The 24,960-nt window shown below is 39.3% G+C and overlaps 1 protein-coding gene across 1 annotated transcript in view; it reads left to right on the top strand.

Moving 5' to 3' along the window:
* Positions 1–24,960, top strand: part of LOC150078657 (eukaryotic translation initiation factor 2-alpha kinase 1-like) — a 176,936-nt gene that overhangs the window by 141,791 nt on the left and 10,185 nt on the right. Inside the window, exons 15-16 of the mRNA XM_090382196.1 lie at positions 1,059–1,250; positions 8,752–8,889. Coding sequence (XP_090238322.1) covers positions 1,059–1,250; positions 8,752–8,889 — 330 coding nt within the window. The remainder of the gene's footprint in view (positions 1–1,058; positions 1,251–8,751; positions 8,890–24,960) is intronic.

Here is a 24,960-nt window from a genome sequence, read left to right as displayed (position 1 = left end):
ATTATTGCTATATAATCCAGTAAAGATCTAAACGTGATAACTAAATTTTATTGTGGGATCTCAATTTACATGGCTACAAATTTTGTTCAAAATGTCAGTTCACCTTATGGCAGTGTTCCTTTCTAACCTCATCTCTAGCTCTGTCTCTAACAGATTGTCACTCTGACTTAAATAAACTGCTGAGGTGACCTTCAGTTTCAGATAAAATCTAGTTTTTGCAACTAAGAAACCATAATTTGCTGATTCTGACAAAAGGACAACTTAGTTGCGATTAATTATACAGTCTTAATTGTTACCTTGGACTGACTATTTGGTTATTGGCCAGTAGTTAGCATGTATGGCTACAAGGAGGAAGGTTACTAGTTCGAGCCCATACATTGCAGGAAACTTGCACAGCCTGTTGTGAACTTGTAGCACCAGAAAAAAAAAAATAAATAAATAAAAATCTTTGTTGTAATTAATTCCTCATGGATACAGTCACAATGATTATGTAAACCCTTCTCTGCATGCCACCCAAAACGAAAACCTAGGTTTCATATGGTGAGATCTGAAAGTGTGAAGCATGTTGAAAGCCGAATTCTGAAAAATAATGATTTTGAAATAAATTTCTTAATCATTGCACCTGTTGCTTCAGAAGCAGTTCATGCCATCCGATTTTTCTATGCCATTCTTAAATTTGATATCTTTCTAAACTCTGTTTATTCTAACTTTAATACTGACATAAATATATGTCACTGTGTAAAACCCTTATTGATTATTTGCACTTAAAATATAGTGCTACTTCAGCACTATCACTTTTAATTTGAGTCTGCTATCATTTTCAGACAATTGAAAATAATGTTCTACAATGAGTGTATTTTTTTAGATCAGCGTAGTAGACACAAAAAATGATGCAAGCATCAAAAACAAACGTTGATAGCATTTTAATCTTTTCATAATGCTTGATATCACTTCTAAGAGGGACTGTTTTTATATTGGCACCTATGTATATAATTCATCCAAGAAACCTTAATCAGTCTGATGTTTATTTTATTTATTTGTTTTTCCTTACCATTTAGCCTCAGAACATTTTCTTTGACAAAAATAAGGACTTCATCAAGATTGGAGACTTTGGATTAGCCACTTTACTTTGTTCTGAACAGGGTGTATCCTTTGTGGGAGATGGAGATTGTAGGCAGCATAGTTTCTGTGTTGGTACAACTCCATATGCTGCTCCTGAACAGAAAGCAGGATCTTCAATTGATTATAAGGTAATGACATGTTCATCCTCTTTTATAGAATAATCTGTCATTCACAATACCATGCACATGCTATGTGTGAGAATACATTTACTATAAATATAAGGTGAGGTTGTTGCTTATTTTCCTTCATAGTATTAAAAATATAGCAGTCATTCTAAATTCAAAGAAACATAATACATAATGTTGCCAACAAAGAGAAAAGTTTTCTATTTACCCTATTGCTATTATCAGTGAATAGCATTCTAATTGCTTAGTTCAAGAGCACTGCCTACCTTGTTATTGTGGTTGCGTAACCTTTAGTCCACTACAAGAAAAGTATAGTACAAGCCACTAATCTGGAAGCTCAAAAACTGAAATTTTTGATCTTCCAATTTTTAAAGAGAGAGAGAGAGAGAGCATTGCCAGCACTGAATAACGTTGAATCACCACTTTGTTTATTATTCACATTTATATCTATGTCATTTTTTTTGTTCAGATTCAGCAGCGTTGATTTGTATTTAGCACATTTCTTTGTTTATAATGCAAAATGTCAAAAAGGCCAGAAAATATCCCTGAGTAAACCAACAAACAAACCTACTTTGCTATCTGCAAGGGCATTTTTACAGTGAGGAAATTTTTAAAAAATAATAATAATAATAATCTGGAACTTATGCTTAATAACAAAAAAAAGTGAATCGCCGTCTTTCTTTACAAGTTGTGCTGATAACACTTAGTTATTTGTCAGGAAACATTAAAACATTCAGTTCTGTCTTAGGTAAATGCATTTGTGTATACCAATCCTGTCTTAGTTAAATATATTAGTTGTGTTTACTTCATTATTTTTTACTAAATGCCTCCAAATAGCCCAGTGAGAAACACTGCTGAGAGAGAAAGCATAACTCCCTGTCTGTTATAAAGATGGTTATTTAGAGTTGGAATTTCGGCATGAAAGTAATGCTAGTGCCTTAACAGTTTTATAACCTTTAAAAAATCAGAGAAAAATAAATCTTCAATTTTCAATTTGTGCATATGTCTGCTCAGATGTTCACTGTCAGAGACTTTCTAACCTGGAATCTCATTATCCATTCTGTCAATTCATCTGTTGCCTCTGTCAGTCTCCCAAATTACTCAGAACTTTTTGAACCTTTCTTTTGAACTTGCCTAATAGTGAAGTAATTTTCCTCAATGATTTTAATGTTTCCAACTCCAACTGGCTTCAGCTTTCTATATATATAAAATCATTCGTTGTCATCCAAAAAAGTAAGGGCAATACCCCAGTACAGCCAAGCTAGACAGGTTTACATAAATTAAGTAATAATAACATATAAAATAGGTAAATGTGGCTTTAACAAAAGGAAAAACAAAAATGTAACAAACTCATTGAAAGATAATAAGTCTTCAAAAATTAAAAGTTAGATGTTGAGAGACTCTAAAATATTTTTTCTGTGTGCTTTGTCTTGAATACAGACATCAGGGTCAAGATTGATGGAGGTGGCTAGCTTAACAGAGTTGTTGATTAATGAAGAATCAAAACAGTTTATTTTGGAGGGTGTAGATTGAAGAGATGGAATGGCTCTGGCAGTCTTGAATGGAATTTGCCACTGAAGAAAGTCCCAGATATTAAGAAGTTTACTTTGGCCAGCCAACAGTATCAGGCACCATTTCAATTTGTTGGTACAGTTGATGTGAAGATAACACAATAGGATGTCCGAGCTAGGTGTTTAACCATTTAATGGAAAACTATTGTGCTGACATAATAGGCTGAAGGGTGGATTTTGACATGAAAGACCAGATTGTTGATGTATAGAGGAAGTGAGGTAGGATATAGGTAGCAAAGTATTTCTGGATAGTGTTTCGACTGTGAATGAGAGTAAGGCCATACTTCATAAACTAAAATGCTGTTAGAATGTTAGACTGAAGTTTTGTGCAGTGGGCTGAGAAGAGAAGTTTAATTCAGATATACTCCTAAGAATTTAATCTGGTTTACAGGAGAATTAATTTATATTGGATTCTAATTTGTAGGAAAGAGGAGATTGTCGAAGGAGCAAACGGTAGATACTTGGTCTTTGAGGAGTTGATATGCAAACCAAAAAGTTGAATATAATCCAGGAAGTTGTCAATCAGTTGTTGAGCCCTACATGATGAATCGAAAATGCTGACATTGTTGAGGGGGGGGGCTAAAAAAAGCGAGGAAAATATCAGCATATGAAGTTCAGGTGATGATATGGCTGAGGAGAACAAGGCCAAGCGGGTTCCTCTTTGGGGCATGCCTAAGCAGGTTACAGATCTGTTAGAGAACATGAGTGGATCATGAAGGATTTGCCAAGGTGTCCGGGAAGAAAAAACTACCAATTTTGAGGCAGCAGTTGGGGATTTCATCTGGTCCAATTGCAGAGAAGTTTGGAAGGGAGTTGATTAGCCACTTTAAGTCTGAAGCCGAAATTGAGATTTCAGACAGTATTTCCAAACATGAAAAGTCCTTGAACACGGCATTACATCAGAGGATGAGATAGGACCAAATCTGGTAACATAATCTGCCCAGGCCTCTAGATGGTCTTGAGGGACGGATGTGAATTTTTGTGAAAAGATCCTCTTTCCTTTATTAAATCGAGAATTGATAAATTCAGTTAGGGCTGCTTTATTAGCAGTATTTAACAGGGAACAGTGAGTCGGGAAATTAGTATATGTCCTGTGAGAGGGCTGCCTGACTTACAAAATGCTTTCTGATTGTTCCAAAAAAGCATCAATAAGTTGGATGTCCAGTATGGTTCAAATTGCAAGGAGAACTCGCACCGCATAAATTTTGTCACGTGAAATAAAAGCAAGGCAGAGAGGCAACCCAAAACCCAGCTTCAGAGAGAGGAATTGAAGGCAGACTGACCAGGAAAAAAAGGTAGATAGGAACTTGGCAAGAGACCTTGGTTTGGGAAAAGTGGTCATAAAACTGTCTTGCCCAGAGAAAAGACAGTTTTATCACCTTGCCCAGAGACTTAGGAGATGATCTTGGGATTGTAAGATGGCAAAATATTGTGAATGTGGCTTGTAGGAGAAGTTGGTCTGAGTCAAAGCAAAGTGGCAGATTTTTGATGAAAACAGCAACTTGGGCATTATAAAAAATTCTGTCTAACCTGGCAGCACAACTAGTAGGTGGGAATGCAGCTTCCATATAGTTGAGAATTAGAAGCTGGTTAGGCAAGTGAGTAACAGTGTCAGTAAGATGTGAATTACTGAGGTTAAGGTCACAAATTATAATATCAGATGGTTTAGAGATGGAGATTAACCAGGAGCTGAGATTGTCAGCCTGACCAGTGGACACAGGAGGGGCCAAAACTCCCCCCCCCCCCAAAAAAAGGATCAGGGTTCTGTGAATGTGGACGCAGACAGCTATAGCTTCAAGTTGAGAATTTGATACTGATGATGGAAGATAGGATATGCCATGAAGGTGAACAGACAAATGCCACCGCCCCATCAATTTTCATGAGATGTAGCATGAAAATGAAAGTTAAAATTGGCAGCTGTTTTGTTTGTTATTTGGTTTTTAGGAGCATTAGCAACTAAGGCCATATTGCTCCGGGGATATGCGGTGGTCATTCTCTGACCTTTCTGTATTTGGTGGTCATGGGCTCGAACCCCAGTCTAATCAAGAAGCGTGTGCTACGCACTGCTGCTCCTGCCCACCAAAGGCGCCAAAAAAATTGGCATCAAGAGTAACTAAGTCACTTTTGGCTGTAAACTAAGTCTCAGCAACTGTAATAAAACTGTAGTCATCAATGGCAAGTAGATCCAGAACAGTGAATCTTGTTCTAAAGAGTCCTAGCATTTTGGAAGAAAAGGCTGACATGGTAGATTTGTACATGTGGAATGAAGACTATTTGCTGAGCAGTGACCATTGAAGAAAGTGGGATAGTGACATGACCATGAGATGGATTGATCAATATGAACAGGGATAAACCCTGAGAAGTCAGAGTTAGTATGAATGATATCAGAGACCTTGACGAGGACTCTGATATCATGGCAAGCTTTTTTTTTTATCTGCCCAGTAGCATTGTCTTCTTTCTTCTGTCTCTGTTTTCTAGTCACGCTGATTAGAAAACATACTAACCACACATCCAATGCTCTTAATCTCACCAACAACCCTTCAGTGTAGTTAATGGTGTTCTAGATACCTTAAATCACAACCTGATTGTTGTTTGTTTGAGTGTGGGCTTTACGGTGCAAGAGCAACATGGCATAATGTGCTCACAACCTGGTGGTTTGATCTCTGCACCTCTCAGTCTTGTGCCATTTGGCATTACAAAAATGTGAAATAACAATACAGCCACTCCCTGACTTATGTAAGGGTTGCATTCTGTGGAACTCTACGTAAGTCAGAATTTCCCTAAATGCTTATGCAGCACTCGCAAATTTGATTGAAGCAAAAAAGAAACGTTCCACGAACATGTCAATAGAATTATTTATTCAATTTTTTTTTATCTCACGTGCAGGAAAAATTACAAAAATTTTAAAATTATAAAATTACAAAAAGAGAGAGGAGACAGGCATAACATCAGCAAGTTTTATCTTTTGAGCATTGTTGCCAGAATTAACTCTCCAGTTGATAAGCATAGTGCTGTGGAGATTTAGAAGGCTTTTTTCCCAACACATCACAAAATTTCTCTGCAGCTGCAGAATTGGCACTGGCAACTTCACCGCATACTTTAATGTTTTGGAAACCAGCACGATGCTTGAACCTATTAAACCAACCATTGCTTGCTACTAACGTGACTTGAGGTTCGCCGTACTCATCTGTAATATCCTCATAAATACTTCTTGCTTTTGCTTAAATGGCTATTGGACTCAGGGGCACTTGCTTCTGAATCTGAACCAGTATTATAAAGAAGTGGTACCATAAAATCAGTAGGTAATGTTGGTCATGCTAGTCATGTAAAATTCTTTATATTATTTCCTATAGATATATCCCTCCACTTAATGCAAATTCAGTTAGTCCTGTTTTTACAGCCCCAGTTAAGAGCACTAAGCTGGGGACATCTATTCAGCCATGACATGATCATGAGATGGATTGATCAATATGTACAGTATAGTGTATAGTGTGTTCGTGTCTAACGGCACCAGGGGTTTCCCCCATCTCCGCGTTGCTTTCATTGTAGGTGTACCAGTTCACTGGGAAGGCCAGAGATTTAAAAGTGTATGGATTTTGTAAGTGTAGTGTTGTGTTTCGTTGTTCTTCTGGCCATTTAGCCGCTAGACCCCGCTGGGGCCCAACGTTGTCCACACTATGCCTTGTGGAGGCAGACCAGGTACCCAGTAATTTTACGTTTTCACTCTGGCAGGTCCTGCCACCTAATTTCCTGAGATTTCAGTGGCAAGGACCTAAAAAAAAAAAAAATAAAAATAAAAAATCAATATGTACAGTGATAAACCCTGAGGGAAAGTCAGAGTTAGTATGAATGATATCAGAGTCTATCGTGACGAGCTTTTTTTTTTTTTTTTTTTATCTAACCAGTAGCACAGTTTCCCACAATATATAATGACCTGTGTATATGGCCCTTTGAAAGGCCTTAGCCCTCTAGGCTACTTAACTTTCTTTCAGGTGGCATTTGGACAATAAAAATGAATAAAAGTTGATGTTTCCATGTTGTCTGAAACATTCACTAAAGAGTAAACACGTTTAGTAAATCTTTACCTCAGTCAAATGCTTCATCTATGAATCGTGAAATTCAGAAACTAGATAGATTATCTTGTTTCTGAATCATAAATAACAATTAGACAATTCTATCTATAGTCCTTAAAAATTTTTGATGTTATTAGATCACAGTAAAATTTTATGACTGAGGTGAAATTCCCATTGTATACTTTAGCACTGATGAATTTGGTGAATGGCTGATGCATGAGCTAAATTTGCCAATTCTCAGACAGTTTGCCAGATTTGGGAGGTTCAGTTATAATAGAGAAAGAGCATAATACAATAAAAATCACTTTAATGGACCATATAAGGTCGTTATGCTGAATTTGATACTGATGATGGAAGATGATATGGAAGATGGAAGATCAGATTGTCCATTAAACTCAAAGTTGTTCTAGCAACTTGCCTAAGTTGCTAGAACAAATGTTGTAATGCCATATTGTATAGTGGCATTGGAAACTGACTACAACTTATTCAGAGTTTGAGAGCTCTGGAGTATTCTCACTGGAAGTTCAGGTGATATCTTTACTGATGTCTGATATGCTCAGCACTGATGGAAGATGAAGTTGTGGAAAATTCTGGTGTACTTTTCTATTGTGAATATATTTTAGCTGATGATAAATACCATCAAACTCAGGCAGTCTTGTCACTGCAGTCCATACAGATGAAATGCCTGGTTCAGCAGTTACTGACTGTTATTTCTGCTAACATGAAGTCTGCTAACATGTTTGCTGCCACCTATATTTGAGAGAGCCCATTCACTTGTCATCTTTGGAAAATGTTGAGAAATGACAGCATTTGAAAATTCATAAATGATGGTTAAAAAGAAAGTTTGGAATTCATAACTAAAAGCAAACATTTACTTTTGGGCTGAGCTGTAAATTAGAACAAAATTCAATTTTATTAAAAGTTTATTCTACATACATAAACTAATCTCAACACAAACAAAAAAAACAAAGACTATTAAATAAAAATGTATATCAAACTATAAACAAAAATGAATTGTTGATGCTGGAATTTAATTATAATGTTTCAGCTTTAATAATTGTCATAGTTTCTTTTGAATCCTGATTTTGGAAGAAAATGCTGACCTGGTAGATTTGTACATGTGAAATGAGGACAAGCGCTGAGCAATGACCATTGAAGAAAGTGGGACAGCAATGTGACTAAGAGATGGATTGTTCAATATGAACAGTGATAAACCCTGAGGGCAGGTTAATATGAATGATATCAGAAGCGGTCACAACAAGCTTTTTTTATCTGCCCAGTAGCATTATCTTCTTTAATATAAGATAAACCAAATGTTTGTTTTCGCTCATACAAAGATGGAAAATGTAATGTAGACCAAATGCTTGCTTTGTGGCAAGCATGCATTTGGTTTATCTTACATTCTATCTCTGTAAACAGATCTTGTAATATTTACCACTCAAAACTAATTGTTACATGAAATTTTATGCCTGGAGGGTTTTTCTTGGACTTGATTTTAAAAGTAATAACATGTCTAAGGCCTTCTTTAGTTCATCCTATGATCATCCAATTCATTTCATTTGCATTCAGTTCTGTGCCTCAGAAATAAGGAAATATCCAATCAGGTAAATTTTTATACAGCAACTCTTTAAGATTTGCTATGTAGTAACCTAAATTAATATTTTTATACTAAAAATTAAGATAAGTAACTCTTTCAACTCTCCTTTATTTTTATGTAAGAGAGGTAAAATAATTGCAAATTCTCACTGTTTTAATTATAGCAGTGTAACTTATTAGTCATCAATTAAAGAGAATTTTTATTTTGACTATTTAATTTATCACTTATTGTTCTTTCGTAATATATAAATTTTTTTCATATAGGCTGATATATACAGTCTTGGAGTTATATTATTAGAAATTCTTCATCCGTTTAAAACCGGAATGGAGCGCTGCAAATGTATTGAAGATGCAAAGAATGAAAAGTTATCTTCAAATTTTTTAGCAAGGTGGCCAGATTATGTGAGTATAATAATATTCATAATAATAATTCTCTCTTTCTCTCTCTCTCTCTCTCTCTCTCTCTCTCTCTCTCTCTCTCTCTCTCGACTACTTGGCTACTGTGGCCTTATGTGCTCTTATTGAGAGTATATATAGACTTGTAGATTTATAGTGCTGTAAAGTCTCAAACTGAAAGCTGAAAAATTTCAGCTGATATACAAGTTTGTGCATATGCATGAGTTCTGTATGTAGTTGAAACAAACTAAAATTTGTAAGGGTACTATTGCAAATATTTGATTACATCATGTAATGCATAAAGACAGTGTGCGGTGTATGGAAAGAAATGCAAAAATGGATGTAACATTTCATAGTGATGATGTTATGAGATGTGCTGAATATTTATTTGCATCTTTTGTCATAGAACGTAATCTTCCTCTTAGTTGTGCTGCTTATTCAGATATGTTGTTCAGAAGTGTTTCTCAATAGTGAAATAGCAAAAAAATACAGGTGGGGAAAAAACAAAAGGGCATTGTTAGTGAAATTGCATGTATAAGGAGAGAAGAGGTAGTGATGATGGCTCTGGAAAATGATTGATTGCTGATTGCTGCAGATGGCAGTAATCAACCTGATTTCAAGCTGTATCCCATTGTAGTAAGTGACCTTTTGTAATAGTGACAAAGACAATGATGACCAACAGTCGCCAATACCACCCGAAATCAGCCGTGGAGAGACTAACAATAGCTCGGAAAGAGGGAGGAAGGGGCCTGATAGACCTCATCGAGCATCAGAAAACAGCGATAGCTAACCTAAATAATTACTTCCAGAAAAACGGGGCAGCTCTCTACCAGGCCATAAGGAAGGTAGACACCCAGCCAGCATACCCCACTCAACCTAAGCAAGGAGTCCCCTGCCACACAGTTGGCACAAATGAAGCTAGATAGGCAATGAAAACACTCCATGGCAGACACAACAAAGACCACAGAGATAAAATTGCTTCCAATGCATGGCTCACGTGGGAAGCTCTTCCCATCCAACTGCTCACTGTAGATTTTGGTACATAGTGTGATATGCTTCACCCCTGAACAGCCTTCAGCTAGGAGGGTGCCTATATACATTGAAAAGGCCTCTGGAGTCAGGAACTCTGTAATTCATCTGTAATGATAGTAGATAACACTGACTCGAATCTGTAAAACGTCTTTATTATTATAATATAAAATAAAATACATGCGTGCTGATCGTATAACCATATGTTAAAATATTAAAACAAAATAAAATAAATGTTGTATAACAAGAATAAAATTCAATAAAATATATATATAGGGTGCCTATATACATTTGTACATTATAACTTAGATGTTAAATGTACAAGTTGTACATAAATTACGCATGCATAAACATTAGTTTCTATCAAATAATACAACGAATAACATCCAATATGAGCAAATAAAGCACATACAGATATATATACAACAAAAGGACAGGATTCTTGGGATACCTAGTTCCAGAACAATGGGACACTGTCACCCCTCTTGCTAGTGGAGTCCATCACCACCAAATACGGAAGATGCGGAAAGGTCAGGGAATGACCACTGCATATCCCGGAGCAATATGGCCTTAGTTGCTAATGCTCCTAAAAACCAAAACAACAACAACAACAACAGTGGAAAAACCTACTGCATTCACATAGATGGTAATTCGATGTCAGTATGAATAAACGTCACGAGTTAACTGACTTTGAAAGAGGGATGATAGTGGGTGCCTGATGCATGGGTCACTCTATCGCAGAAGTGGTACAGGAATTGCACTATCCCCATTTGACAGTATCAAGAGGGTATAGGAAATATGCCATGTCTGGAATAACATCTCATCGTGAACAGCTCTGTGGGCAGAGAAAGATGGTGGATGAACATGGCCTCTGGAGTCTGTCTTGCATTGTTTCAGCCAACCAGAGAGCGGCAGTGGCAAAAATCACTGCTGACTCAACAGGGAAGGTGCAGAAACTTTTCCACCAAGTCCATCAGACGATAATTAGCTGCAATAGGAGCCGCTGACCCACCAGAGTCCCATTGCTAACACCACAACACAGGGCTCTGCGCCTCAACTTGGTGAAAGAGCATCAGCACTGGACCTTGGATGATTGGAAACAAGCCTCCTGGTCCGATGAGTCCTGTTTCCAGTTATTTTGAGCGGATAGGAGGGTGTGCATATCTGGCAGAAACCGCACAAAGCTATACACTCGTCATGTCAACAAGGAATTGTTCAGGCAGGTGGACAGTTGATAATGGTCTGAGGCGTGTTCAACTGGCACACATTGGGATCTCTGGTATGTTTAGACCATCTCTGAACAGTCCAGGTTAAGGGTCCATCCTTGCAGACCATCTACATCCCTTCATGGTCATAAAACCGAAATTTGTAAGGGTATTATTGCAAATATTTGATTACATCATGTAATGCACAAAGACAGTGTGCAGTGTATGGAAAGAATTGTAAAAAATTGATGTAATTTTTGCAAAAATGGATGTAATAGAAGGATGGATTCTCCGTCATGGTCATCATGCATCCACAGACTCTTCCAGCAGGACAATGCGCCTCCCCACAGAGCCGTGGTGACTAGAACATGGTACGAAGAGCATTCCGCACATTTTACCACCATGGAATGGCCTTCCCATTCACTGGACTTGACCCCTGTGGAGCATATTTTGGATGCTGTGGTAAGGTCCTTTCAAGCTTGGATCCTTCACCCAGGAATGCAACGGAATTATGGACAGTGGTGCAGCAAGCATGGATGGAAATGCCTGTGGAACGCTTTCATGAACCAGTGGACACAATGCCTCGCCATGTGACTGCCCTTATCTAGGCAAAAGGTGGGCCTACCTGTTACTAGGTATCCTGTGATTTCTGTCCACTCAGTGTACAGTGATACATGCAAAATGGTAAAAAAACATATAAATACATACGTATTGTAATATATACAATTAACATAACATATACATAATAATACATACAAACAGATAATTTAAAACAAATTAATTCTCCTCAGCAGAGGAGAAAAGTAGGGTTGACCAGAGATTCCATTCTGATGGGATAATCAGGAAACTGCTATAGCTGTATGTGATGGTACATGTCCTGTATCTTCTGAACTTGTACGCCTTATCATCACAGAACTTGTGGGGGGTCAGTCTTCAGGCTGTTGTACATTTGGAGGATGTTAGCCGGAAAAAATCTAAGCGTAGTTAAATTCTGTGGTGAGCTTCATAGGGGATTCCACGTATCATTGCAAATGATGTGGGACGGCCTAGGGCCTTGTGGACACCCAAATGTCCTCAAGTTGTGGACATTTGGGTCATCAAGGTGATTGGTGAGTAGCTGACAGAAGTTGCATAGATTTCCTGCCAAGAGCAATTGATTTCAAGGGCTGCAACCAAGGTTTGCATATATTATAGATCTTGAGACGGTAAAAGGGTAGCTATTAGCATGGTTCAACCATCTTAAAATCCAGTACTCTATACCCATGAATTTTTTGAAGCTAATGTGGGAAGCAGAGGACTAGATTGCTGAGGCATATATGGGAATCAGAACAAGACTTATTAAGAGTAGGAGACCGGCGGAATTACTTAGCAAGTACAGGTCACTGTTGAAAAAAAGCCGTGAATTAGGGTTGAACTTGAAATTGTCTGCAATTCTGCCCAGACACAATAGGAGGGAGTATATGATGAGAGCCTTGTCGATCAATTCGGCCCTGGAGGGATTGTGCAAGGCTCAAGGGGTAGAATTTTTTTCAGCCTGGACTGTACTTGTTAACAGGAGAGATTGCTTCTACAGGGATGGGATACACTTAAATAGAAAGGGTGCAAGAATTTTTGCTGATGCTGTCGAGGCAGTGTTAGGTGGGTCGGAAAACTGCTAGTTGGGGGGGATACAAGGACTAATAGATTAACAGTAGCCACTGGCAGAGGTGGAAGTGATTCTTGCACTGCTTCTATTGAAATGAGCAGAAGCCCGGAAAACAAGATGCAGGATATTTCAGAGACTGCTGGTAGTCATTGCGGTACAAGTAAACACATGGGTTGTGTTAGGGTAGCTAAGAATAGAAACAGGTGCATGTATACCTGCGTGTACACCAATGCTAGGAGTTTGGTAAATAAATTTGATGAATTTGAGGTATTGCTCAAAACATCAAAGGCAGATATTGTTGGGATATCAGAGACGTGGTGTCACACAGATATAAGTAATGCGGAACTGGAATTTGGGGAATACAATGTGTATAGAAAGGATAGACAGGACAGGAGGGGAGGAGGGGTTATGCTATTAATTAAGAAACACATAAAGTCCAAGGAAGTGAAGCCAGTCAACATCGATGGACAGGGCAGTGTCGAGTCAGTCTGGTGTGACATAAGCATAGGGAAATCAAAATTGAGAGTAGGAGTGTGCTATAGCCCTAATGACTCTGATGAGTATAATAAGATATTGTACAGGGAAATAGAGTGGGCCAGTAAATCAGAGAGTCTTATAATGGGGGATTTTAATTTCCCAGATATTGACTGGAATTTGTGGATTGGTCACTCGCACACTAGCAAGGCTTTTGTGGATTTATTGGATGATTGTTTTCTACATCAGCATGTTCGTGAGGCAACAAGAGGGAGCAATACTCTTGATCTGATTATCAGTAGTGATTCTTCATGCATTAAGAATCTGCAGATAAATGAACCACTAGGTGGCAGTGATCACAGTGTGTTGAAGTGGGATTTACTCAAGGAGGTAACTACCATCAGAGGTAAAGGGAAGGGTTTTTGTTTTCGTAAAGGCGACTATGATGGTCTGAGACAGTATTTAAATTCTATACAGTGGGACCAACCGATGATGTTACCAACAGCAAACTCAAAATGGGAAGCATTCAAGGAACTAATCTTGGAGGCTACCAGGCTTTACATACCAACTAAGAAATATTGTTCAAGGTTTAGGCCTAAATGGTTGTCAGATGAATTAATGAGACATGTGGCAGAGAAGAAAAATGCATGGGATACATACAAATTAATGGGTGACATGGAAGCCTATGATAGATATAAGTTGGTCTGTAACCAAGTCACAAAGGAGATTAGGCAGGCAAAGGCAGACTACGAAAAATCCTTGGCAAAGGATGCAAAGAAAAACAGAAAAGAGTTCTTTACATATTTGAACTCGAGAAGGAAAGGGATGAATCAGATTGGTCCACTGGATATTGATGGTTCAACAGTTGAGGATCCTGCTCAGGTGGCTAACAATCTAAACAGGTATTTTGCATCTACATTCACGCATGAGGAGTTATTCAGGAAGGAGAATGATGTAGGTAAAGTAAACATTGGCAGTGAGCTGGATGATTTTGTAATAACTGAGAGGAAAGTGGAGGAGAGATTGTTGAGGATAAACATAAAAAAGGCACCTGGGGTGGATGGGATCTATCCAGTTATATTAAAGGAGGCAGCAAAGGAAGTATGCAAACCCCTAGCCATAATTATGAGAGCTTCTTTGGACTCAGGGGAGGTACCCATAGACTGGAGATGTGCAAATGTAACCCCAATTCACAAAGGAGGATCAAAGGCTGACACAAGTAATTATAGACCTGTTAGTTTAACTTCTGTTCCAGGTAAATTAATGGAGGCACTGGTTAAAGAAGCACTGCAGGATCATCTAGACAAGAATTCAGTTATAGCTCAGACGCAGCATGGTTTTGTTAAGGGCTGGTCTTGCCTGACCAATTTGATTGGATACTATGATGTAGTCACAAAAGAACTGGATGCAGGGAATAACTTTGATATTATATATTTGGATCTTAGAAAGGCTTTTGATACTGTTGCACATGGAAGACTGCTGCACAAATTGGAGCAGTGTGGCATTGGAGGCAAATTGCTGCTATGGATAAGGGGTTGGTTGAGTGGCAGAAGACAGAGAGTGGTAATCAATGGACACTGCTCAACGTGGACTAATGTTATTAGTGGAGTTCCTCAAGGTTCAGTGTTGGGTCCGTTGTTGTTTTCGGTGTTTATGAATGATATTGATGATGGGATATCAAGTTTAATGTCCAAGTTTGCAGATGATACAAAGGTTGGCAGGGTCGTTAAGGACACTACTGACGCTATGCTGCTGCAACAGGATCTGGAAAGGTTGAACAGATGGGCTGAGAGGTGGCAAATGAAGTTTAACATTGACAAATGTAAAGTACTACATATGGGAAACAGTAACCCCAGAGCAACGTATCAACTCTGCGGTACTACACTGACAGTGGTGGAGAATGAAAAGGACCTGGGGGTAATTGTGCAGGCAGATATGAAGTTCTCTGAGCAGTGCAGACGAGCTGCAAGAGTAGCTCATGGTGTCTTGTCAATGATATACAGGAATTTTTCTAGCAGGGATAAGGAGGTGATTATTCCCTTGTATAAGGCAATGGTTAGGCCACATCTTGAGTACTGTATACAGGTCTGGAGGCCTCATTTCAAGAAGGATGTAGAACTGCTGGAACGGGTACAGAGAAGGGCAACAAGATTAGTGAATGGAACAAAGGGTTGCTCTTACGATAAAAGGCTTAAGTTTTGCAAATTACAGAGTCTGGAGACTAGGCACCGGCGAGGTGATCTGATAGAGGTGTATAAGGCTTTGAATGGTTTGAGCATGCTCAATGCCAATGGGATTCTTCATCTTGCTCAGAATAATCACCTCAGAGGGCATAAATTCAAATTGAGGAAGGACGGATGTCGGATAGATGTGCGGAAATTTGCCTTTGGCCAGCGGGTGGTTGGTTAGTGGAACCGACTTCCATCACTTGTTGTTGAAGCTGATAGCCTAAACAAATTTAAAGCTCAACTGGACAGGTATTTCGAACGAACAGATGGGTGAAATGGGAGTGGGTTTTTTTTTTTTTTTTTGGCTGATGCTGAATAAGCTTGCTTTCTTGCATCATATGCCTCTACTAATGTTAATGCTAATGCTAAGACATGTTTGTATATAGCAAGTGGAAAGTTTCTGCTTGTTTATCCAGTAATTTCCTGCCTTATTGCCCGCATCGCTGACGGAGTTTTTGCCTTAGTGTTAGCGAAGTGCTGTTGGAAGGTCAGGCCTTCATCCTCATATGTCCTAAATCAGTGTTATGTGAGACCTTCTAGACCCTATAACCATTGATGTGTATGTGTATATTCATCTTCAAGTTGGTGAAAGATATTTGAGCTGACTTGGTTGGGTTTATGGATAGGTCAATATTCTCAAGATAAAGGTCAAGTTCTTCTATTAGGGTGCTGATAGCATTAGATTTTTCACCATTTTTGGACAAGATGAAGAGTTTTATATCATCTGCATAAGTGCTGCAATCAGAATGCATAAAAAGAAAGGGGTCCAATGTGGCAGCAAAAAATAGGGCAGAAAGGATGCCACTTTGCAGGACTCCTCTGTAGATGATGTGTTTCGATTGGAAGGTCCTGTGTTCAACCCTCAAATGCCTCTGTTTGAGAAAGGAAATGAGGACTTTTAATAAGCCTCCATGTATTCTAAAATACCTTTCAAGTATAGTCATCAAGGCATTGATGGAGACATTGTCGAAAGCAACTTTAATATCTAAAAAGATTTCATCAATCTGTTCTTTGGCATTCAGAGTCACTTGGATCTGAAATAGGGTGTCCATTAATTTTTCACAATCGATCTCTTTGGAATCACAGTGTGTAAATATGGAGGTCTTTTCTGGAAACAGTGCATGACAAGAATTGGTAGCAGTCTTCTCAAACAGCTTTAATAAATTGCAGCTTATAGAGATGGGACAAAAGTCTTTGTTGTTTAGATGTTTGACTTTAGGCACGGGTTTTACAATATAATGTTTCCATGCTTCAGGGATAACTCCAGTATGAAGGGTTTCTCTAAATATGTGTAGCAAGACCTCAATGATAAATGGACTGCTTACTTTCATGATGAAGACGGGGACTATATCGGGGCCAGAAGCTGATTTATTTTCGGAGACGGTTTAATGCCTGAATTACATTTTCTTTGGTTATGGTGATTTCTGTTAGGAGAGGTCTAATATCAAGATTGGATCTGGATGGAGTCATGTTCATATAATTTACCAGCCAACAGGTATTGTCTGCTGTGGGAGAGTTAAACTTTAATTTAGGATCTGTTGAGATTCCGAAGGTACTGTTCGTCCATTTCCTAAATAAGGTTTTTGTCCAGGGTGAAGGTTGGCATTCTTGTTGCTATTGATTCTTTTAGACTGTTTAAGCTTCTTAGAAATAGAAAAGTTGTACTCTTGGCATTTGTGCTTTAAGAAACAGGTCCGTTCTTTTTTTGTATCTGTTTTTCTACCATTTTCTTTAAGCCTTTTGTTTTCTTACAAACACTATTTTGATGTTTTTGTTAACCCACCAGTTAGACCGATGTGTGATCCGAATCTCCTTAGACACACTGACACAAGCTATTTGAAATAATTCTTCAGCCAGGATGGAAGCTGGCTGAAGCTTGGTCCTTGAGGTTGTCACAGACATTCTCTCAGATATGCCAGACAAACTATACTTGCTACCTGGGAGTCTAAAACGCTGATGGAACTGATATTCAGGTGACACTTAAGTCAAGTGGACCCAATTTCGGCAAAGTCCGGTCTGTGACAGCCAAATCCTCTGCTTGCACCTTCACGATGGTGGGACTGTTAGTAATCCTGGGTATAACCTCCATGCACAAGTACATGGTGGGTGATCACCCAGGTGTGAACCAACGTAAGCAGGGGTCGAGGTGTGGCGCCCACACCACATGAAGGAATGCCGCCCCTCTATGCTACCAGGCAGTACTAGGTGGTGGATGACTCTCATCAACCGGTGCAATACCACCACTTTGCTTATTGGAGGCTTGAAGTGGTGGAACTCGTGTAGAGCTAAGTTCCGGTCAACCCGTCCCTATCTCTTCCATCATGCAGTATGATTGATGACTTTTGAGGTTATGATGAATATCGTGGCGAGATCCAATATTCCTTACATTTCGAGGGTACAGCTCTAAAACGGTGTTTGCAGGCCGGCCGCTAGTTAGTACACTGGACTGAACCTATTGGTAACTCTCGAGGAGGCTTCCGGATTAGCTAGTGTATAATCTTGCTACCTCTACCCTGCCAGATAGTGACTGGAGAGAGTCCGAGTAATGTGTATGCAGGGAGCATTGTCGAGGCCACATTATGTCAAGGATCTGGTATATTCTTACCGTGTGTACGCCATATCCAAAAATTTCATTACTTCATACAGCATGTCCCACCCACTTTTTCTTACTATTGAATACACCATGAATTAGTAGTAGTAGTAGTAGTAGTTGTAGTAGTGGCATGTGATGTAAGAAAGAAAATGTATGAGCTTATGCAGCATCAGCCAAAAAAAAAATCACACCATTCCCTCCAAATGCCTGTCCAGTTCCTCCTTAAATTTATTCAACCTATCAACTTCCACAACGACAGATGGAAGTTTGTTCCAGCAATTAACCACCCGCTGGCTAAAGGCAAATTTCCGCACATCTATTCTACCTCTGTCTTTTCTTAATTTGAATTTATGCCCCCTTAGGTTCGTAGTCTGAACAAGTGGAAGGATCCCATCAGAATTCAGCGTGCTCAACCCATTCAAGGCCTTATATACCTCAATCAGATCACCGCGCAGGTGCCTAGTCTCCAACCACTGCAATTTGCAGAACTTAAGCCTCTCTTGGTGAGAGGATCCCTTCATTCCCCTCACCAATCTTGTTGCCCTTTTCTGTACACGCTCAAGTAAATCTACATCCTTCCTAAAATGAGGCCTCCAAACCTGTACGCAGTACTCAAGGCGTGGCCTGACCATTGCCTTATACAGAGGGATAATCACCTCCTTTTCCCTGCTAGCAAAATTCCTATATATCATTGACAAAACCCCATGACCTGCCCTGGCAGCCTGGCAGCCTGTCTGCATTGCTCAGAAAACTTCATATCTGCCTACACAATTACTCCCAGATCGTTTTCACTTTCTACCACCTTAAGTGTAGTACCACACAGTTGGTACTACACTTAAGGTAGTACATTTCTCTGGGGTTACTTCTACCCATATGCAGTACTTTGCATTTGTCAAGGTTAAACTTCATTTGCCACTTCTTAGCCCATCTGCCCAAATTATCTAGATCCTGTTGCAGTAGCACACTGCCATTACTGTCATTAACAACCCTGCCAACCTTTGTATCATCTGCAAACTTCGACATTAAGCCTGATATACCTTCATCAATATCATTGATAAATATACAAAACAACAGTGAACCTAACACCGAACCCTGTGGGACTCCACTAATAACATTAGTCCAAGAAGAGCAGCACCCAGTGATTACCACCCTCTGTCTTCTCCCACTTAACCATCCTTTCATCCATTGTAGCAACTTACCCCTAATACCATTCTGCTCCAATTTGTACAATAGACTTCCATGCGCAACAGTGTCAAAAGCTTTCCTGAAATCCAAATATATGATATCAAAATTATTTTTTGCATCCAGTTCCTTTGTAACCACATCATAATATCCTATCAAATTTGTCAGACAAGACTTTCCCTTAACAAACCCATGCTGTGTCTGAATTATTGCTGCAGTCTTGTCTAGATGATCCTGCAATGCATCTTTAACCAGTGACTCCATTATTTTACCCGGAACAGAAGTTAAACTAACTGGTCTGTAATTACTCGTATCACCCTTCGATCCCCCTTTGTGAATTGGGGATACATTTGCACATCTCCAGTCTGTGGGAACCTCCCCTGAGTCCAAGAATGCTCTCATAATTATGGCTAAGGGTTTGCTTAGTTGCTTTGCCGCCTCCTTTAATATAACTGGATAGATCCCATCCACCCCAGGTGCTTTTCTTACGTTTAACTTCAACAATTTCTCTTCCACTTTGCTCTCAGTTATTACAAGATCATTAAGCACCTGCTACAATTTGATAACCTTCTGCCATTTTCAAACCTTAATAACTCCTCATGTGTGAATGTAGATGCAAAATACTCATTCAGTTTGTTTGCTATCTGAGCAGGATCATCAACAGTCGAACCATCAATGTCAAGTGGACCAATCAGATTCATCCCCTTCCTTTTAGAGTTTATATAAGTAAACAAATCTTTGCTGTTTTTCTTAGCATCTTTTGCCAAGGATTTCTCGTAATCTGCCTTCACCTGCCGAACCTCCTTTGTGACCTGATTACAGATTAACTTATATCTGCCATAAGCTTCCGAGTCGCTTGATAATTTATATGCATCCCATGCATTTTTCTTCTCTGTTACGAGTCTCATTAGTTCATTTGACAACCATTTAGGCCTAAACCTTGAACAATATTTCTTAATAGGTATGAAACTTTTAGTAGCTTCCACGATTAATTCCTTGAATGCTTCCCACATAGAATTTACTGTTGGTAACATCGTCAGTTGATCCCCCTGTACAGAATTTAAAAACTGTCGGAGACCACTGTACTCGCCTTTACGGAAGCAAAAACCCTTTCCTTTACCCCTGATGGTAATTAAATCTTTAAGTAAATCCCACGTCAGTACAGGCGCCTCCGTAGCCAGGTGGGAAGGAGCAGCAGTGCGTAGCACACGCTTCTTGATTAGACCGGGTTCGAGCCCGTCACCACCAAATATGGAGGATGCAGAAAGGTCAAGGAATGACCACCGCATATCCCCAGAGCAATATGGCCTTAGTTGCTAATGCTCCTGAAAACCAAAAATAACAACAATAACAATAACCACGTCAGTACATTGTGATCGCTGCCACCTAGTGGTTCTTTTATCTGCAAATTTCTAATACATGAATGATCACTGCTGATAACCAGATCAAGAGTATTACTATGCCTCTCGAACATGCTGCTGCAGAAAACAATCATACAATAAATCCACAAAAGTCTGACTAGTGTGTGAGTGCCCAACCCACAAGTTCCAGTCAATATCTGGGAAGTTAAAATCCCCCATAATAAGACATTCCGATTTACTAGCCCACTCTATTTCTCTGTACAATTGTTCATTAAACTCATTCGAGTCATTAGGCCTATAACACACTCCTACTCTAATTTTTGCTTTTGCAGTGCTTATGTCACACCAAACTGACTCAACAGTGCACTGTTCATCTATATCAACTAGATGCACTTCTTTTGATTTTATGTTTTTCTTTATTAACAGCATAACACCTCCTCCCTTCCTATCCTGTCTATCCTTTCTGTACACATTGTACTCCCCAAATTCCAGTTCGGCATTCCTTATATCTGTGTGACACCACGTCTCTGATATCCCAACAATATCTGCCTTTGATATCTTGACCAACACTTCAAATTCATCAAATTTATTTACTATACTTCTAGCATTGGTATACATGCAAGTCAAACTAATTGTCAAACTAATAGAGCAAGCTTATCTGCGAAAAGATCTAAACCTCCCAAGCACTTCCTAATTCATTTCACAAATATACGTGGTCTCAGTTCTAATCTCAACGATGTCCATTTCCACGTGCAGTCTGCCAAACCCCATGTACTTTTTCTGACAGAATCTTGGTTATCGGTTGTTTCAACTACTGCTCATCTCAGATGCCCAAATTATTTGCTGTATGATTCCTTTCGCCTCAAAGGTGGTACTTGTGCATATATCCGTTCTGATATTCCCTGTCAGAGACTTAGCAATTTGGAATCTCCTCTCTTTGTTCTTCTCTGGCTTAAAATCACTCTACCTCATTGTGTCAAATTCATCTGTTGTCTCTATCGTTCTTCCTCCACTAATCACTTTGAGCTCTTTAACTTCCTCTCTTTGCAGCTTGACTTTCTCCAGTCCAACTTTCCTAACAGTGAGGTAATTTTCCGTGGTGATTTTAATGTTCACAACTCCAGCTGGATTCCATTTTCTGGTCACACCGACCCAGCTGGTCAAGATGCTGAGGCTTCTACAATTACTAATGACCTTGCACAGATTGTTCATTTACCTACAAGAATACCAGACAATCCTAATCATACAGCCAATACGCTTGATCTTTTTCTCACAAACAACCCTTCTAAGTACACGGTCGAAGTGAGAGGTCCTTTTAGGCACTTCAGATCACAACTTGGTGATTGTCTCTTCTCCAATGGAACCTTTATCTCATGGCTATTCCCAACCTCATGTTGTTTGGCATTACAAGAATGCAAAATGGGATGACCTGCGAGACTTCTTTTCTTCTTTTCCTTGGTCAGATTACTGTTTCAAAACTTCTGACGTCAACGTTTGCTCAGATCGTGTCAGTGAAATTATTCTTGCAGGAATGGAATCCTTTATCCCACACCCCACTTTAAAATCTCGTCCTTTATCTAAACCTTGGTTTTCCAATAAATGTGTTAAGGCTGTTCAAGAGAAGAATGTTGCATATCGTAATGGGCTTGTTTCTAATTCTCCAGTTTCATTTTCTGCCTACACCAAAGCAGTTGTGACAATTATAAAGCAGTTATTAATCAGTCCAAACTAGAGTTTGAACAGGCTAAGAATAGAAAACTTGCTTCTTGCCCTAATGGTAGCCGAGCATTCTGGCCTCTTGCCAAAGCTATTGGCTGCAATTTTTGTCCATCTCTGCTCCCACCTCTGTCCAAACCAGATGGTTCTGTTGTCACTTCAGCCAAGGCTAGAGCTCACCTGCTAGCATCCCATTTTTCTTCCAACTCATGTATAAATGATCTTGGTAAAACACCTCCCACCATTCCCAACATGCTCCATTCAATGCCTCCTGTGGTCTTCCGTCAAAAGGATGTCAGAAGGATTTTGACGAATCTTCATGCTAAGAAAGCTTCAGGTCCCGATGGTATTTCTCCACTTGTTCTCAAAGCCTGTGCTCCTGAACTTATTCCTATTCTTTGCCGCCTTTTTTCACGTTCTTATTCCAAATTTGTTTTTCCTTCTGCTCAGAAATTTGCTCATATCCAGCCAGTTCCTAAGGTGACAAATCCCTCTCATCCAATTATCGTCCCATTGCAATTACTTCTACTCTTTCTAAAGTAACGGAGAAATCAATTAACTGCCAACTCTTAAACTACCTAGAAACCTTCCGTCTGATCAACGATCGCCAGTATGGATTCTGTCAGTGTCGATCCACTGGTGATATTCTGGCTTATGTTACCCATTTATGGACTAATTCAATGGAAAGGTTCGGTGAAACACAAGTAGTTGCTCTTGCCATCTCAAAGGCTTTCGATCGAGTTTGGCATAAAGGTCTTCTAAACAAGCTTCCATCTTATGGTTTGCCAACTGTTTTTCGTAATTGGTTATCCAGTTTACTCTCTCATCGCTCACTGAGGGTTATGATAGATGGCTCTCTGTCTTCTAACTTCTCCACTAATGCCGGTATCCCCCAAGGTTCGGTTCTTTCTCCCACTCTTTTCCTCTTGTATATTAATGACCTTCTTCCATTGACTGGTAATCCTATCCATAGTTTTGCCGATGATAGCACATTGCATTCCACTTTCCATTTTGAGAAACCTTGTCGTGCTCAATCAGCTTCAACTTCTCGAAAATCTGCTACAAATTCCTTATATGCCGATCTTCAGGTAATTCTCCAGTGGGGCAAAGACAACTTAGTTGATTTCAACCCTTCTAAAACTCAGTCTTTTCTTATATCTCGCAAAAAGAATTCTTCTGCTCCTATGCTTATCTTTAGTGACACTCCGATTTCTAGGCAAAATGATATATCTCTTTTGGAGATTACCCTGACTTCTAATCTCTCTTGGCACAAGCACATTACAAATATTGCTTCCTCTGCATCTAAAAAACTTGGTTTTCTCTTTCGCTCTCGATATTACTTTTCTTCCAAACAGCTGCTCACTCTGTATAAATCGCAAATCCGCCCAGCCATGGAATATTGTTCCCACATCTGGGGTGGTGGCCCCCAAAACCTCTCTCAGGCTTCTCGATTCCATTCAGAAGAGGGCAGTTAGGTTAGTTAATGATTCATCTTGAACAGAGTCTCTCCACTCGCTGTCTCATAGACGTACTGTTTCTGCTGCATGCCTCTTCTACAGATACTTCCATGGGCACTGTTCTTCTGAATTGGCTTCTATAATTCCCACTCTCTCTTTCAAAACAGTCCCAACACGTGCCGCCAACATCCATTTACTGTCCAACTTCAAACTCACAGAACCAACTTTTCATCTTCCTCATTTATTCATTGAACTGCCGTTTTCTGGAACAACCAGAGAACAACCAGAAAACAGCCTAAATAAGTTTAAGGCTCAGCTGGACAGGTATTTTGAATGAACAGAGGGGTGAAGTGGAAGTGGGTTTTTTTTTTTTTTTTTTTTTTTTGGCTGATGCTGCATAAGCTTGCTTTCTTGCATCAAATGCCTCTACTAATGCTAACCATCCTTCATAGGCATTTCCTGAAAATTACAGTCTACAGAAGTTCCAGGCTAATGTCAACAAATATCGTCTTCTCAACCCAAGCACGGTACTAAGTACTATAGGTTCTAATACCTCTCGTGTTTGGGGTTTACATAAAAGAAAAAAAAAAAAAAAAAGCAGCTTCAGGCCCTAACTTTTCTTTTCCAATGCCTTCCCAGCAAATCATCCTTGAAGTTTCCAACTGGTTAATCAATGAGCTGCATCCCACAGCTTCTCACTTTGTTTGTGATTTCAATTTTCCTTCTCAGCTATCTAATCTGAAAAAAGGATCTTCTTGCACACTTGAGATGTACTGACCTACAACTTATTAATGAAGCTCAAACCAGGGGGAATAACCTCTTAGATCTAGTTCTTGCCTCTATCCCTTGCACCCTTGATTGCATTGCAGAAATATCATTTGACTCTGGTCATGTCCCAATACATGTGACTGCATATTTCCCCACTCCCAAATTAGAAGCCAGTATGACAACAAAAAAGGTTGACATCACTAACCCCAACTTACTTGATGTAGATAAGTGCATCAGGGCCGCCTCTCTCATTCCCTGGGTGGCCTTAGAGACTTGTGACCCAGAACTAGCTGTGAACATTCTCACACACTGGATCAACACAGTTGCCAAATATGCTGCCTCGTAAAAAAATCACAATCAGTCCTTATACAAAACTTTGGTAAAATTCAGAACTCAAAATGAGTTTCCAGCTGAAGCAA

The sequence above is a fragment of the Mastigoproctus giganteus genome, chromosome 10 (assembly GCF_048544385.1).
Source record: "Mastigoproctus giganteus isolate SK-2022 chromosome 10, ASM4854438v1, whole genome shotgun sequence".
In the NCBI taxonomy this organism is placed as follows: domain Eukaryota; kingdom Metazoa; phylum Arthropoda; class Arachnida; order Uropygi; family Thelyphonidae; genus Mastigoproctus; species Mastigoproctus giganteus.
This window is presented reverse-complemented; position numbering and strand designations above follow the sequence as displayed.